The following is an 18,490-nucleotide window of genomic DNA, read 5'->3' as shown; positions in this document are numbered from 1 at the left end:
GAAGAACAAGAAGGTATATACAGAATTGTGCTACCACATGGAAAACAGCATCCTGGTTGCCATGGCAACCACTTTAGATGACGAACGTATGCCGCGACACACCGTCTCCACAGTCTGTACCGATGTACCAAATATGAAACGTGAAAGTTGAAAACTTTGGGAGTTAGAGTGCGGACAGGAACGGACGGACAGACGGACGACCGGTATCACATAATACGCCCCGATATATATATATATATATATATATATATATATATATATATATATATATATATATATATATATATATATATATATATATATATATATATATATATATATATATATATATATATATATATATATAACGGGCATATAAAAAAGTGATGGTGAGGTGGATGACAGCTCATATTTATTGTACAGTACAGTACTCCTTCGCTTTAAACGAGGGACGTGTTCCTGCAAAAGGGATGCAAAGTGAAATCGTTTAAAGTAAACCACTTTTGACATTGTACAAAGGGGGATCGGTTCAAGACGCTGTCCCAAGACCCCAAAATTGAAGTTTTCTCACTGACGTAGCACACAAAAATCATACATGAATATACAGTAATATAATTAAATAGAAATACAGTATAAATGAGTAGTTACCCATACAGGCTGGCTTTTATGTTTTATGGGCTATCGGGCTCACTCGTCCCCACACTTGCAGGTGTACTGGTGTGGCAGTCATTAGGCGCTCGGACATTTATGCTTGCAGAACTGGTGGTGGTACGAGAGAAACTTGACATTGGGGAAGAGATCCTAAAATGTAGTGCGAAGGTGGTCTATTTTACCACACACTGTTTCTCCCTGTAGGTCTGCTTTGGCGGTAGCCAAGACAGATGTTAATACCCTCCCAAACTTGAAACTTCGCTGCAGGTTTGAGTCCATGTCTACTGCTGTCTGGGCCGGCCGGTTAGCGAGTGCGAAGTCAGCCAATTTCTTGGTAGTCAGCTGACGTCGATCCACAGCAATTTCATCCTCCTCCACCTCCTGTTCCTTCTGCTTTGTCATTTCTCCTTTGTCAACAGATTCTTTAATCTTGGAAAAAAAAATTCCTTTGAATGGAACGTATGCTTGACTCGCTGAGGTTGAACACCCAGCCAACCATCGTTGGGCCATCTCCACTCTCAAGTCGTCAAAACACCTCCAACCTGGTTTGAAGCGTTACACTCTTCTTTTGTTTCTTCGTGGGAGGCTCTTGAGATAATGAAACACTTGTAGGATGTTAGGGGGATGCCATGATGCAAAAAAGTATCAGGAGCGAGCGTCGGACAACTTACTATGATGAACAGCACAAGTATCGGACAACGAAGCGCTGCTTGGTGTTTTGGCGGTATTTCCCATAACGTACTACGACAAGGCAGACACGTGAAGCGTGCAATTTAAAATTAGGCGCTCATCTCGTTCTCGCCAAATATTGTATTTTACAAATCGTTTAACTCTGAGCCGTACCGTTTATATCAAATTTTTGGTGTTAATAGATAAATTGTTTTACTTCAAAACCGTTCAAAGTGAACATGTTTAAAGTGAGGGAATGCTGTATACTCATATGTAGGAAACACTTGAATAGTTTCTGACTCTATTATCAAAAAACTTAAGTCGGATGTGGATCATACTGCTCAAAATGACCATTACTTGCAGCTGGCCATTAGTTTGAGGTAGTGCAAAGCGTTGCTCGCAGCCTGGTATCTTGCCGCTTCCCGGCTGCAGCCCATACCTTGGCATACCGCCGCCGGCTGGGTAAAAAGCTCCACTAAACATTGCTGCTGCCCACTCTGACTCTGCCCTGTGGGAGGAGAAAGCACAAACACAAGATGCTGAATATCTGTCTGTTCATTGTAGAACACATGAGGTCGAGGTTTACGGCATTCATTTTACGATTTTGATCAATCGAGCTACAAGAGCAAATTCAGTTCAACATCGCCTTCCTCTTGTGGACATGTTAAAATAGTAGTTCAATGTTGAAATTTTGTGGGAAATAAATTATCCACCCTGAGAAAGTTATACAGGAAGAGACGTCAATATTGTTCAAATAATTCTGAGTAAATCCAAGATGTTGGCAAGTTGTGTGTGTGTGTGTGTGGCAGAACAGAGGTGTACTATCATTAAGATTCCTTGTGAAAGAATAGCAAACCAGCTGAAATTCACAGAAACGGTTATGCACAGTTTGATGATAAATATCTTTCACGCAGATGGTGCAGCGAGTTCAAAAATGGCCATGGAATGGTCAACGACCTTGAGCATTCCCACAAACGATCAGATGCTGTCACTCAAGCTAACGTTAATCGTCTCAAACAACAAATTTTTTGAGGATTTCCAAATGACTACAGACCTGTGAAATTGCAGAAGTGCATTAGATGTTGGAGTTGGAAGTGTGGTAACATTCGTTCTCACTGACAATTGAATAAGACGAGAAAGAGAGGGCATCTCCAAGTTGGAAGTGGCCATCCCAACTTAGAACATTTCCAGGCACACCCTGAGTACAACCAGCAAGTTTCAATGCATTTCTTCCCACAAACGAGAAGGGCACTCGGTAGAGCGCATACCTCCGCCACGTAATGCCTGATCCACGAGAACATATCGGGCCCAATACATTTTTGAAATATCATGCTGTCCAGTACGACATCGTTTTTGGCCCAATCTCTCAATGGTGAAGAATCACTTCAAAAATTAAATAATTCTCTTATCCAGATCCTCACAAAAATCGAATCAATTCATCCTTGGGACACACCCAACCCATCCACAACTTTTTGAGATATCATGCTACATGTCGGTTTCGCCCGATCTCTCAATGGTGAAGAATCACTTCACAAATTATCAGATCCAGATCCAGTTCTCTGATCTTCACCGAAATTTAATCAATTTTTACTTGTCACACACCCAACGTGTCCACCAAGTTTCATCCGAATCCGTCCACAACTTTTTGAGATATCCTGCTATATTTTCAGCCCCATCTCTCAATGGTGAAGAATCATTTTTTTTTTAATTCCAGTTGTCGGATCCGGAACCGGATCTTCACCAAAATCTAATCAATTCATCCTTGTCACACACCCAACCTGTCCACAAAATTTCATCCGGATCCGTCCACAACTTTGAGATATTCTGTACACAAACAGACAAACAAACAAATAGACAAACAAACAGACAGAAAGGGGTGAAAACAACCTCCTTCACCTTCGGTGGCACAGGTAATAAACAGAAGCGTAGGCCCCGTTGGTATCTATTTTTTTTCGATAGCAATATATCGGTGGGGTCACACTGGTATATCAGTATTATTTTTAAAAAAAGATTAAAATCTTTTTCTTTTTTTTTTAACGCAGGTTCCAAAAGTACGCAATGGGCCATTATGTATTCATATATGACACGCATCATTGGCACACTGTAATTTTTCAAAGTATTCCCACATATTGCCTTTTTTTGTATTCCGAAAGATGAGAACGGTTATTTTACTTCCAATTTCAACTTGTATTAAAAATGATTTTGTTTCAAAGCGAGATCAGCGTTGGTAATCCGCACAGGTCGCAGGATCCATCACTCTCGCCGTATCGGTATGACGATCTCAGAAGGCTGTACCGGCATGATTATACCGGTATCGCCAACGTACCGGCATCACTATTGCAGATCACCAACTGAACACGGGCTTTCTAAAGCACACTGACTCGGATAAATAATAACCAATCGACAATTACTTTAAAACCACCCACGAGGGCAAAGCAAAACACGATTGCTTGTACGTTGCTCGGATGATTCTGAGGATTAAAAGGTAAAACCTACTGTGCGTACTTCCTATTACGTGTTGACATCATACGTTCCACTGTTCCAGGTGTAGCAGAGTCCATCACAGCTTTTTACCCCTCAGCCCGAATTGGGCAAAGGGGTATTGTCGTCACAGGCGTTGTCCGGGCGTCCGTCAACTTTTGGTTTCCGTCGATTTCGAGGAGAACGCCTTGTCCGATTAAATCCATTTTTGCAGTGTGTGTTGGGGCTGGGTAGAGGAAGGTTCCTTTCGATAATCAGTGCGATGCGATATCCAATACGGCGGCTAGGGCAGCCATCTTGAATTTGGTTTCCGGACAATAACTTCAGAACGGCTTGACAGATTGATTTTATTTTCATGGGGGTATAATGGGGCTGGGAAGAGGAAGGTTCCTTTCGATATACAGCACAATCCGATATCCAATATGGCGGCTAGGGCAGCCATCTTGAATTTGGTTTCCGGACAATAACTTCAGAACGGCTTCACACATTGATTTCATTTTTGTGTGATATAATGGGGGTGTTTTGAGGAAGGTTCCTTTCGATATTCAGCGCAATCCGATATCCAATATGGCGGCTATCGCAGCCATCTTGAATTTGGTTTCCGGACAATAACTTGAGAACGGCTTCACACATTGATTTTATTCTGGCGAGGTATAATGAGGTTGAGCAGAGGAAGGTTCCTTTCCAAAATGGGCATGCTGTGATTTTCACTGTGGCCGCCACGGCAGCCATCTTGAAATTGGTTTCCATCGATTTTGAGAACGCCTTGTCCGATTAAATCCATTTTTACTGGGTGTGTTGGGGTTGAGTAGAGGAAGGTTCCTTTCAAAAATGGGTGTGCTGCGATTTTCAATATGGCCACCATCTTGAAATTGGTTTGCGTCAAGGGGCTGAGGGGTTACGCCCGCTTTGCGGAGCTATTTTAAAATCATGTAGTCCATGGATAGTATTTATTTATTTAAAGATTGTACACACCTTTCTTCAATTTGTTCATAGTTGGTATCACAGCTCAGTATATATACTGATTATATTTTTCATACAGGTTTTTTTTTTTTGGTGTAATGGGTACTGAACAGTGTGACCACTCCTCATTTTTATAAATGCCAAGGCGAGCCAATGAAAAAGCCAAAAATTCACAAGGTTTTGGAAAAGCGATGATAATAGAAAACCTATACGCCAAGGTGAACAACGAATAGCCAAGATCTTGTGAAAAAAGCCAGAGTGGTCACACTGGTACTGAATCTATAAAATTCCACCCAACGAGCAGGGAAGCAGCTGTTGTTTATCTCACACGATGACGACAATCCATGCGCCAATGATCGGGGTTTATTGGGGAGTTTTGCAGGAAATAATTTAATAAAAGAAATAAATTAATTTTATTCCACGATGATTTGCACACGCTGAGGGATCCTCTGTATTTTATGGTCTGCAGGTAATGAGTTACATAATACAGGTCATTGTACTGAGGCGACCGAGTTAAATCAGGCAATTACGATTCATGACTTGGTGGTCGTGGTTTCGGATGTGGAATGAACAGGGGTATTTCAAGGGGATGGTGTGAAGTGGGGGTTGGGGGGTTTAAGGACGAGAGGGGTTTGAGATATAAGAATAAAAGGAAATCTTCCAACACAGATGGAGGCCATTCAGCCCATCATACCTGCGCGAACACCAAACTAATTTATCCACACAAGATCCAAGGAAGAAAATGTAATTAAAAAAAACAAAACAATTAATTGATTTTTTAAAATTATAATTCTAATTTTTTATTTTTAAAGTTTTTGTATTTTTAAAATAATTTTTGGTATAAATATATATATTTTTTCTTCCCCTCAGGGGAGGGGGCATGGGCTTGATTAAAAACATACATCATCAACCACACAACACTCCTTGACAAGACCCCCAACCAACAGCACTCCGTACACACGCACACAATCACCCATCAGTGCTCAAACTACCTAAAAGTCTTATCAACATCCCTATACCCCTCTATCTCCATAACTTCCAGGTACCTATCTAATTCTAATTTAAACTTATCTACTTTTTTGATGCCACGACCTTTTCAGGGAGACCATTCCATGCATTAACTACTCTGAGTAAAAGTCCCCTGCCCTTACTACCATCTTAACTCTCCGCTTCTTTACTCTCAGGCTATGGCCCCTGGTCCTATCACTGTCGACTCTGTTGAATAATTCATCTGCACTTATTTTATCCATACCTTTCATTATCTTAAACATCACTATCATATCTCCTCGTCACTGCCTCCTTTCTAGTGAATAAAGCCCTGTCTCCTTCAGCCGCTCCTCATAGCTGAGTCGAGCAAGACCAGGAATCAATAGAGTAGCCCCGCACTGAACGCTCTCCATGGCATCTATGTCCTTCCGGAACTGTGGTGACCAAAATTGCACACAATATTCTAAATGTGGCCCTCACTAAATTCCTATACAATGTTAACACCACCTCTTTTGATTTATAATTGATCCCCCTCCGAATACAACCTAAAACCCGAATTGCTTGACTTATCGCTGCCTGACACTGTGCAGCCTGCTTACCTCCCATATCTATGACCACCCCCAGATCCTTCTTCCGTGTCACACGCTCCAAAATTACCCCTTGCATCCTGTAATCTCTATTTTCATTGTTCTTTCCCATCCCCAACATCTCACACTTGCTCAGGTTAAATTCCATCTGCCAATCTTTTGCCCAATCTCTGCAAGTATCAATACTTTCCTGAATCTGATCACCACCCCTTCTGCTATCCACCTCACCTCCAAGCTTTGTGTCATCTGCAAATTTGGAAGGCTTACTCTTTACCCCATTATCCAAATCGTTGATGTAAATAATGAATAGTAATGGTCCCAGTACTGATCCCTGAAGTACTGATCTACTACTTACATCCTCCCAGCAAGACATCCTCCCACTCACAGCCACTCTTTGCTTCCGATCACTAAACCAGTTTGCAATCCAATTAGATGGAGGAACGAATGTGTGGATTCAGGTGAGGGAAGTTTTGCATTGGGATTACGGGGTTTGAACGGCAAAAAGGGCAGGATCGTGAGGACTGAGAACTTTGTGAATTACTGTTTGGAAGTTAAAGGGTGAGGGTTAAACTCACAAACCAGCAATGTTATTTATGAGTTGAAGTGCTGATGTGAAGCTCGGTACGTGGGCCGCACAACACGTCCCCTTGGCGATTCGAAGAAAGATTGTGAGGGTGAGAGCACAACCAGTCCGAGCATGTAGAAATATCCAGCAACCACCGGCCACTGCATCTGCTTCATCTGCCATTGCACAGCACCTGGTTGCCAACCCTATCTGTGCAGACCAGTACAATGCAGATGTGTTCAGGATATTGAGCCGACGTCGGAGCTCGTTTCATTTATGTACGTTGGAAGCAACCTTCATCCTTACCACCGATCCAATATTATGTCGTCAAAAGGAATTTGGACGATCTCTGTGTCTGTTTCAGCATGGAAAGATCAAGGGAAGTACGGTAACAAATGGTGAATGGACCTTAGGGCCCCGTCACACCTTGACGTTTTAGCCAGCAATGGCAATGTATAAAAATGTATGTGAAACGTTGGCGTAGGCTGAAACTTTGTTGTTTTTTTTTTAAGTTTTGGGCGTATTCATAATGTGTTGGTCGTATTCATAACATATTAGTAACGGGGACAGAACGTTTCGTTGTGTTATTGATAACTTTTACCAACGAATGCTTAGCCTGTTGTCAGCGTTCACAACCTATGGCTAACGATAGTTTAACTTACGCATAGCACGCTAAACGTATCGCCGGCGAACTCGTGGCGTAGCCTGTTAAGAACCTGCCGGACGCCGATTTAAATCATAACCGCCTGAGAATTTGAAGTGTCACACCTTGACGATTTTGCCAGCGTATGCCGGCCCATGAAAAATGTGTCTAAAATGCGAGGCACACGTCAAATACGGTATAGGTAAGTTGTGTATACGTTAAGAGTTGGCTGGAAAACGATGAAGTACACTGTCATATTACGTGGTATGTGTAATACGTCATGAAATTTCAAGCATGCTGAAAATTTTACGACGTACTCGGCGTATGGCTAACACGTTCTGCATGCGTTGTCATATGTTCCTGGCACGCTCCGCGATCGTTTCCACACGACGGACACGCGTTACTTGTAGGTTACTCATAAGTCGAAACACGTCAAGGTAATATTTAACATACCCGCAACCTAATTTTCAACCAATGGGTAACGTCCTTTGAACCTATGAGTAGCGTGCTCTGAACCTATGTTAAACGTGCTTGAAACCTATTTGTAACTTGCCTTGAACCAATGACTAGCGTGCTATGAACCAATGAGTAACGTGCGTTTAACCTCTGTGTAGCATGCTTTGAACCAAAGTATAACGTGCTTCTAACCTTTGAGTAACATGCTATGAACCGATTTGTAACGTATCTAAAACGCACATTGTCGTATGTAGACGAATTAGATTGACGTCTTCCGGACGACCACAGCCCTTACTGAACGTGTTTCGAACTTGCATCTACCATGTAATGGCGTATTGGCAGCATTAAGGGGAATTGGTATATACAAATGGGCTTCACAAGAGGAACCCATCATTGTTCCAGACTCCATGTTGAGTAGATGTCAATGCCAGTAGTATCAGTAGTAGTAATACTATTAGTAGTAGTTGGTGTGCGTGACAGTAGTAATAGTAGTAGTAGTAGTTGTAGCATTGGTAGTAGTAGTATGTCTATGTCAGTAGTAGTATACGAGCGTGGTGGGGAGGGTGTGGGTGATGATGGATCCTCTTATCGTCCACGAATAGGAGACTACTTTGCACCATTGTTCGATGTTCTTTTTGGCTATTTTTTTTTCCTCATTCCCACGATGAAATATTTCTTTGTTTTAATTTTTAAAGTATTAAAAACGACTTTGACAAATGCATAATGTACGAGTAATGAACACAGAATGCTTCGATAACATAGATAAGTTATACCAACGATTGTTTATCGTGTTTTAGTCATCCACAACCTATGCCCAACGATAATCTAGCGTATGCATAGCGTAAAAATTCCCAAGCACGTTATTCATAGGTTATAAATAAGTCACGGGTACCCTAAACATTACTTTGATGTGTTTCGATGTATGAGGAACTTTCAAGTAGCGTGTTGCGAAGTGTGAACAACGTTCGTGTAGCGTGCTTATGAAACGTTACTCATAGTAGTCCAAGACCATTAGGTCAAAATAGGCCCTAACCTGGACATTTTTGGTAACAAGCTGATTTTTTCAGGATAGGTCCAGGAATATGTCTAGAATAACATACTAAAAGTCCTCATAAATCCTCCTTAAGTGTTTTCCGCAATCTAAGATGGCGTCCAAAATGGCCGCCTCTTCTGTTTTTTTCATAACTTTGCAAGCAGGTTTCCCCAAAACACACTTTAAATGTCTACATATATGTTTTGAAGTATGAGGAACTCATTAGAATACATCTTAAGAGATGCTGAAGCACGCAAGTACCAATAAGATCTCTTGAGTTCTTCCAAAAGTCCAGGCAGAAGCAGACGCCGACACCCTGATTGTCTCCACAGCACTAGCACTGGCAGAGTCAGAACATGTGCCAGTTGCTGTCGTTGGTACGGACACAGACTTACTGGTAATGCTAGTTGCTCGGGCAACCTCTTCCACAGATGTGTACATGCTATGCCGCAGTAATCCTGTCACGGTCTTCAACATTCATGAGATTCAGCATGCCATAGGGGACACAAGAAATCACTTGATGTTTCTTCATGCTGTGACGGGATGTGACACGGTCTCTGCGATCTATCGTCAGGGCAAGCGTAAAGCTTTCAACATGGTGCACAAGAAGCGGGACTACGACTTGCTGGATACCTTCACAAACAGTGGAAGCACCCATGACGAGGTGGAAAAAGCTGGGGAAAGCTTCATTCTTAAGCTTTATGGAGCCAGCAGTTTTGAATCTCTTGATGACTACCGTCACATCGCATACAAACGGGCAATCGGTCGCAGTTCCCTGAGTTCATCCTTTCAGCTAGAAAGTCTACCTCCAACTAGTGCTGCAGCAAAGCAACATTCATATCGCGCCTATCTTACCGTCCAGGAATGGATGGGTAACTCCTTATCTCCAACAGAATGGGGCTGGCGATTTCAGGACGGGACTCTTACCCCGGTAGAAACAGACATTGCTGTTGCACCCGACACTTTGCTGAACATGGTGGCATGTGGGTGTAAACTAGATGGTTGCAGAAGCATGACATGTAGCTGCAAGAAACTTGGGCTCTTTTGTACCTCAATGTGCAGTAAATGCAGTGGTCTCAATTGCAACAATACAGCACCAACTCTTATAGATGCCGACGATGATATTACCCCAACTTCAGAGGACATCAACATTGAAGATACAGCATCCGACGATGAAGACAATGACTGATGCAACTAGGTGTGTGCATGCGTAAGGTAAAGATTCATCTGAAACTTTTGAGGTTTGAATCTCTAGCATGATCTTGTTTTGAATGTCTTTGCCTCTTGAAACAGGCTAAAACAGCAGTGTGTTGATAAGTGGCGGACATTTTGAGCACCATTTGAATTTCAGAAAGAACTTCAGCGGTTTTATTGTTTCCTTTGTACTTCAAAGTATCTGAATGAGTTCCTTATTTCTCAAGACATAATATATTTAGAGATTTAAAGTGCATATTGAGGTAACTTAGTCACAGGGTCATGAGAAAAACAGGAAATTGCAACCATCTTTGGCGCCATTTTGGATTTTGGGACTAGTTCAAGTAGTTTTATTGGTATAGATATGCGTGTTTCAAATCTGCGAATAAGAATTTATCTAGATTCCTCGACTCCCATAACATATATAAAGACATTTTAGCGTGCTTTATTGGGTTACTTAGTTGCAGAGTTATGAGAAAACAACAACAGGAAAAGGGGCATTTCGGGCGCCATTTTGAATTTCAGGATGAGCTCAAGTGTTTTTATTGGTAAATGCGTGTTTTTGAAAAATTCCCAATAAGTATATGATTCATTTCATTGAGTCGCAAAACATATATTAAGACATTTAAAGTGCGTGTTGAAGTACCTTGGTGTAAAACCAGAAACGGCAGCAATTTCAGACGCCATTTTGGATTTCTGAAAGAGCTTAAGCGGTTTTATTCGTTTTTGTGTGTTTCAAAATCTTCCGATATGTATTGTATTGAGTTCCTTATACTTCAAAACATATGTGTAGACATTTAAAATGTGTTATAGGTAAACCTACTTGCAAAGTTATGAGAAAAACAGGAAATGGCGGCCATTTTGGACGCCATTTTGGATTGCGGAAAACGCTCAAGGAGGATTCATGAGGACTTTTAGTATGTTATTTCACACACATTCCTGGACCTTTCCTGAAAAAATCAGCTTGTTACCAAAAATGTCCAGGTTAAACCCTAATGCTCTTGGACTATAGGTTAGAAATAAGTTTCGGGTACGCGAATGTTACCTCTACGTTTTTCGACTTATGAGTAACATACAATTAACGTGTGTCAACGATCGCATAACGTGCCTACAACTTATGGCCAGCGTTGCGGAACGTGTGAGCCAAACGCCGAGTACGTCGTAAAATTTCAAGCATGCAAAATTTTTTGGACAACCAAAAAGTACAACGTTTTAAACCAGCATAATATGACCTATGGTCGTGTTTTTCAGCGTGCACCTAACGTATTCGACGTGTGCCAGCGTTTTAGACAAATTTTTCATAAATCGGCATACGCTGGCTAAATCGTCAAGGTGTGACAGCCCCTTTAGGGGAAACCTATCCCCCTCTCTCGAGGATGCGGTTGCAAACGTCAATCATCGACGAACTCTGCTCCAGCCAATGGGAGCTCGAGATGAAGATGACGAGCCAACCAATGGGCGTTCGGATTAACCGTGACATCATTACTGTTGAACCAATCAGTGTCTACCTTATTGAGACCTGCATGTAAAGCACGCGCCTTCACTCCCTCCTTCACTTGCTGCAATTTTTACCCTGAAGAGTGCGGCATGAAAAGCTTCGGTCACTATTATGTCGTGTTTGTTTGTATCCATATTTATATATATATATATATATATATATATATATATATATATATATATATATATATATATATATATATATATATATTGTTACGAATTTGGAATTCAATTGCACACAACATACAGGTTCCCTTAATCAGCTTTGTTGATAAGTGCATGTTCCCTAGATAGCTCACCTTCCATTGTTTAAATGTTCAGAGATCGATGAGATGCGCTGCGGATCGATTTAATAGTTAGGGAACTAAACAAAGGAGACGTCCCTCCCCCTCTTTTGCAAAGAGGAAGAAGAACCCTGCCATCCCGTGACGTCAACAACTCCCTCCCACTCGTGGTTGAGCGGGGGGTGGATCACGAGGGCACGAGTCATGCCAAGTGCGGAGGAGGGAGTGCGAAGGATAAAGGGGAGATCCTTTCTTTGTTCGTAAAAAAAAGAGCTCGTGAAAAGAATCCCATGGGAGTCCCGTGGTAGGGCTGAGTTTGTTGGAGTCCCGTGGCAGAGTTCGTGTACTGAGTCCCGTGGGAGGAGTAAGCTTTTTGCTTCGGCAGTTGGGGGAGTCGGGAGGAAGCCAGAAGCCAAGGAGCTGCGTGGAAGTCCGGGCATCGCGAAGGAGACGCGAGCTGGAGGCGCAGCCTTGCCTGCTGTGGCGCACGTTCGTGTGGAGAGAGTCGGAGAGAGCTCGCCTGCCACAAGGAAGGCCCGAGCTCGACCACGGCTATGCCAGCTGCCGTGGGGAAGGAGCGTCGTCCAAGCCAGACACCACGAGGGTGCAGGTAACCTGCAACGGTCTCGTGGGACTCGTTCGGTCTGCCAAGTCCCACGCCATAAAGACCCAAGAGGTCCAGTCTGACCCCATTGCCTTTGATGGGGTCTTTTTCCTGCTTTTCTTTCGAATGAATGTTGTGGCGCCGAGTCCCGTAAGTAAAACTGTGTAAGTGACTGTACATTAATAATTGCTTATTGACTGTTGTAGTTCTTTTGTCGTGCTTTTGTTGCTTGTAAAATTGCATACGTGTTTCATTATAGTAAATGTCCTTGTGTAAATGTACTCCTGCTCGTTGCGTCCATTCCCTCATTGACTGAACATTTCGTGTGTTGGGAGTTAGAAAGCCGTTGGTTTGCCGTAATAGGGGGACATTTGGACCGACGGTTCTCGGCAATTACGCCGCTTGGAATCGCGCATGGACAAGCTCGCCTCGGCGGTTTGTTCCGTATGAGATCTGTCGAGGGTGGAACACCCCGGTAGTTGGATCACGTGGGTATTTAGGTAAATTGAAGATTGGCAATCGACCCTACCCCACGTGATCTGCTGATTGGCGTATTTCGGTTCTTGTACAAGGACCCGTCGCTCGGAGTTATCCGGGCAGCGATCTATATTCCGGGTGATCGGTCGGGCCGACTCTACTTGCGGCCCCGTTTAGAGCGGTCGGTTGGCGGCCGACCCCCGGCCTGTAACAATATATATATATATATATATATATATATATATATATATATATATATATATATATATATATATATATATATATATATATATATATATATCTGTGTATGTACGTGTATGTATGTATGGATATTATGGTGAACCACTTTTGCAAAAGTAGTTGCTGGAATGAAGCACGATGTGCCTCTCGATTGCACAAGTGAAGCTCGGTGATCGACCAAAGTTTGAAAATTTTCCCGCCTTTTTTGACCGCGGGCCACCATTTTGAGATTTCAGGAAAAAAAATCCATATTTTTGGAAATAATATTCATTTTTGAATATCTTTTAAAATATATTTCTCTGTGTTTAGATGGCCGAATGCACTTCAGTAGGCACCAGTATGATAGTAAGTACCCATAAATATTATTCACAAACTTGTCCCGATATTTTGAGAAGGGGTTGCCATTTTGGAAATTCAGTGAAAATCGTATATTTTGTGTATATCTAATGAAATATATATATTTTTATTCTTTGTGTACTTGCAGATAAACCTTGACTGACCAATGGTCAGGGCTCATGTGGCTATGTGGGACAACTTCGCTAGTGACAGGAAATTTTGCGAAAGTGCGAATTCTTTGCGTGTCGTAAATGATCTCACTGAAAGAGGAATTAAGCTAGTGTCTGACTTTATTCATATGAGCAATGATGAGAAACAACGTCAAGCATTGCGACAGTGCGTGGAAGAGCACAGGAAGCTTTACCCAGACTATACAAAACAAATGCTATGTTCTCTATAAGATATCTGTGTGGTTGCTTGTTTGCTCGATTGTTATGTTGTCATATATGAAAACCATGTCGCTTGAAACATATTTGGTTGTTCTCATAATTAATTGATCATGCTCTCATTTGTCATTAATAATGTCTTTATGAAAACGCTACTACTGATATTCTGTAAATGCCAAACAATGTGCCATGTAATAATTGTCAAAATATGGGATTTTCAGTGAAATTCCAAAATGGCAACCCTTTCTCAAAATGTTGGGACAAGTTGTGAATAATATTTACAGGTACTTACTATCAAACTGGTGCCTACTGAAATGCATTTGGCCATCGAAACACAGAGAAATATATTTTTAAAAATATTCAAAAATCAATATTATTTCCAAAAATTTCAAAATGGCGGCCCACGGTCAAAAAAGGCAGGACGATTTTCAAACTTTGGTCGATCACCTAACTTCACTAGTGGAATCGATAGGCACATAGTGCTTCATTCCAGCAACTACTTTTGCAAAAGTGGTTCACCCTAATGGATATATATATATATATATATATATATATATATATATATATATATATATATATATATATATATATATATATATATATATATATATATATATATATATATATATATATATACAGTAGACAAGGCGTAAGTCGTCACCATTGGGACCGAGAAAAAAGTGACGACTTAGAAATGTGACGACTTACGCGTATACGAACATTCATGATGACTGTGGGGTGAAGGATGAAGTCGCGCGTGGCCTGGACACTTTTGTGTGAGAGCCGGCTATTGTACCAAAAGGAAAACAATCCTCGGGGCAGAAGTGGGGATGAGTTGGTGAGTTGGAAAGTGATCAAGCAAAGATGGAATTCATGAATCAGTTTATCAAAAGTAAAGATAATGAACAACTCTGTAAGACAACTCGTATACCATCGGTGATGGTATGGTGACACATTACATGACACACAGTCATCATGGTGATGATTACCACTCAATGCCTATGTGTAAGTGAGTGCGGTAATGTACAAAACAAGCCAAGATAAAACCATGATCGGACTTCAACACTAAGCTCGATCGATCCTTTACTTCTTCTCGAAGTAATCCGTTATGTTTGATTGCCTCAAACTCTTGGGCATCTGGTGCATGAGAAAGGATTCAAACCGGTCATTGTATTCCATGATGTTGGCTGGGCAATCCTCCACCGAAACACAGTATCGGCCGAATATTTGGCCGAATCGGCCGAAACTGAATATTTGGCTGAGCCGACATTTGCCGAAACCAGATGATGAGCACGTCATCGACATCTTCAAAGGACACACATTTCACACTTCCCACCGGCCTCACGATCTTCTCCACTTGTCCAAATATCTTGCCCTTATTCTTCAAGATATCGTTCAATGTCTGCTGTTTGATGTCCAACTTCTCAGCTATGTTTGTTTTCTTCATCAGTGGATTTGCCTCACAAAACTGGATAATGTCGTATTTTTCTTAGTAGGTTTTAGTTGTAAGCTTACGCTTAGTCGCCATTGTCCTGCCTGCAGTGCGATCAACGTGTGTACGCAGTTATAAATAGCCTATCACTGGCGGTTTAAACCAATGAGCGAGCATCACGATTCCATGAAATCGGGCTTCTCACGAGGCAGCAGTTCCGTGTGACGAGTTAGGAGTGGTAATTTACTTGAGTTTCCATTATGTGGGAATGGACAACATCTGACGACTTAGACGAAGTGACGACTTAGAGATGACGACTTACAGTGGGATGACCCTTTATTCAAAGGGATTTAACATGAGATAAATTCGGGACTTTTTGACGCTGCCGAATTAGGCGAAGTGACGAGTTACACGCTGCCGACTTACACCTAGTCTACTGTATATATCTATACATATATATATATATATATATATATATATATATATATATACAGTATATGTTTATAACCGGGCGTAGTGGCGTGCGCCTGTAATCCGGTGACTCGGAGGCTTGGGTTGGAGGATCGCTTGAGGACGGGAGCTCTGCTCTGCGCTGGGCCGCGCTATGAGAGGGTGTAGGGCAGCCTGGAATCATGGCGAAACCCAATCCTTATCCCTGTGTCGTAAGAGGCGACCAGGGTTGCGTCAGGAAGGGGATCCGTCGTAAAACCTGTGCCAAATCAGTATGCGGATCATAACGGATGATCCGCTGTGGCGACCCCTAACGGGAGCAGCCGAAAGAAGAAGATATATGTTTATATATGTTTGTGTATATATATATATATATATATATATATATATATATATATATATGTATATATATATATATATATATATATATATATATATATATATATATATGTATATATATACATCTACACAACATGGCAGGATTTGTTGAAGAAAATGTGAAGAAGACGAGTTTTCAGTCACAAATGTACATACATAACATTACATGGCCAAAAGTATGCGGACACCCCTTCTAATGAGGGGATTCGGCTATTTCAGCCACACCCATTGCTGACAGGTGTATAAAATCAAGCACACAGCCATGCAATCTCCATCGACAAACATTCGCAGTGCAATGGGTTGTACTGAAGAGCTCAGTGACTTTCAACATGGTACCTTCATCGGATGCCACCTTTCCAACAAGTCAATTCGTCAAATTTCTTCCCAGCTCGAGCTTCCCCAATCAACTACAAGTGCTGTTATTATGAAGTGGAAACGTCTTGGAGCAACAACAGCTCAGCGGTCACAACAAAGTGGTCGGTCACACAAGCTCACAGAATGGGACCGCCAAGTGCTGAAGCACGTAACACGGAAAAATTGTCTGTTGTCGTTTGCAACACTCACTCCTGAGTTCCAAACTGACTCTGGAAGCAACATCAGCACAAACACTGTTCGTCGAGAGCTTCATGAAATAGCTTTCCTTGGTCGAGCAGCCACACACAAGCCTTTCATCAAGGGCAATGCCAAGCAACGGCTGGAGTGGTGTAAAGCTCACCGCCATTGGACTGGAGCAGTGGAAACGCGTTCTCTGGAGTGATGAATCACGCTTCACCATCTGGCAGTCCGACGGACTAATCTGGCTTTGGTGCATGCCAGGAGAATGCCACCTGCCCGAATGCATAGTGCCAACTGTAAAGTTTTGTGGAGGAGGAATAATGGTGTGGGGCTCTTTTTCATGGTTCGGGCTGGTCCCCTTCATTCCAGTGAAGGGAAATCTTAACGCTAGTGACATTCTAGAATCTAGATGATTCTGTGCTTCCAACTTTGTGGCAACAGTTTGGGGAAGGCCCTTTCCTGTTTCAGCATGACACTGCTCTTGTGCACAAAGCAAGGTCCATACAGAAATGGTTTGTTGAGATCGGTATGGAAGAACTTGACTGGCCTGCACAGATCCCTGACCTCAACCCCATCGAACATCTTTGGGATGAATTGGAACGCCGACTGCGAGCCAGACCTAATCGTCCAACATCAGTGCCCGACCTCACCAATGCTCTTGTGCCTGAATGGAAGCAAATCCCCACAGCAATGTTCCAACATCTTGTGGAAAGCCTTCCCAGAAGAGTGGACCAACTCCATATTAATGCTCATAATTTTGGAATGAGATGTTGGACGAGCAGGTGTCCACATACTTTTGGCCACGTAGTGTATGTTTGCTCCATTATAATAAGATTATACACAAGTATGATTCAGTCATGCAAGGTGGATACTAAAGATAATCAAAATGCAAGCTGCAAGAGACCTGCAATACTACCAGAGGGAGAAAGATATGATGGCGAGGTATGCTGTCTCAGAATGTGATTGCACATCATGATAATGCCTGCCTTCAAATAGCATGTGATGGCTATTACACAGGTGAAGATGGGTTGTGAAGTTCTCAGTCAACCCCCATACAGTCCAGACTTGTAAACTTGAGATGTTCATCTATTTTAACCGCTAAAGCAACATCTCGGTAGCCTCAATTGTACAAGTGATGAAGGTGTCAAAGCACGTGCCACTTACAATTTTTTTTTTCACACAAACGGCCCTGAGGTGCTTCCACATCGATGGGACAAGTGTGTATGTGTATGTGTTGCAGTGGAATTCTTTGAGAAACTAGTGACGTTTATCAACTGTCATTTACTTTTTGGTTTTCCCGGAGCAAATTATTATTGCAATTTCACAGAAAGAAGTTTAACTACTTTTTCCGAATGATGCAATGCTAAAGGAAACAACATACAGTGCAATGCATTCTGGAGTTAATTTAAACCTCTGGTTAATAAAATGACTAGAAAGTCAGATGGACACACCTAAATGGTAATACGTGATGTGGAAATGCTCCTCCTGTGCAAGCTCTTGAAGAAGCTGACAAAGTCCATCCTCATGAAGGCTCAACGAGGTACCCTTCAGGTATGATATCTTTTCTCCAGCCGAGTTGCGCAGTGAGTCCCACGTGCAGCCTCCCGTACCCTTGCTGCGTCCGCCACACAGCTGGCGGTCAC

The 18,490-nt window shown here is 42.1% G+C and overlaps 1 protein-coding gene across 2 annotated transcripts in view; it reads right to left on the bottom strand.

Moving 5' to 3' along the window:
* Positions 1-376: 376 nt before the first annotated feature.
* Positions 377-18,490, bottom strand: part of TARBP2 (TARBP2 subunit of RISC loading complex) — a 51,523-nt gene continuing 33,409 nt past the window's right edge. The window contains exons 7-9 of one of the 2 annotated variants that reach the window (XR_015057110.1): positions 18,299-18,479; positions 6,893-7,092; positions 1,669-1,807 (exon numbers count right to left, since the gene is read on the bottom strand). Coding sequence is in view for 1 of the 2 variants with exons in the window: in XM_085877045.1 (XP_085733171.1) it covers positions 1,653-1,807; positions 18,299-18,479 (336 nt within the window). In the remaining variant the exon portion in view is untranslated. Of the gene's footprint in view, positions 1,808-6,892; positions 7,093-18,298; positions 18,480-18,490 lie in introns of both variants that reach the window. The other variant, XM_085877045.1, reaches the window with a different exon arrangement.

This window comes from Eptatretus burgeri, chromosome 4 (genome assembly GCF_056783735.1).
Source record: "Eptatretus burgeri isolate ZD-2024b chromosome 4, Ebu_testis_v1, whole genome shotgun sequence".
NCBI classification, from domain to species: domain Eukaryota; kingdom Metazoa; phylum Chordata; class Myxini; order Myxiniformes; family Myxinidae; genus Eptatretus; species Eptatretus burgeri.
This window is presented reverse-complemented; position numbering and strand designations above follow the sequence as displayed.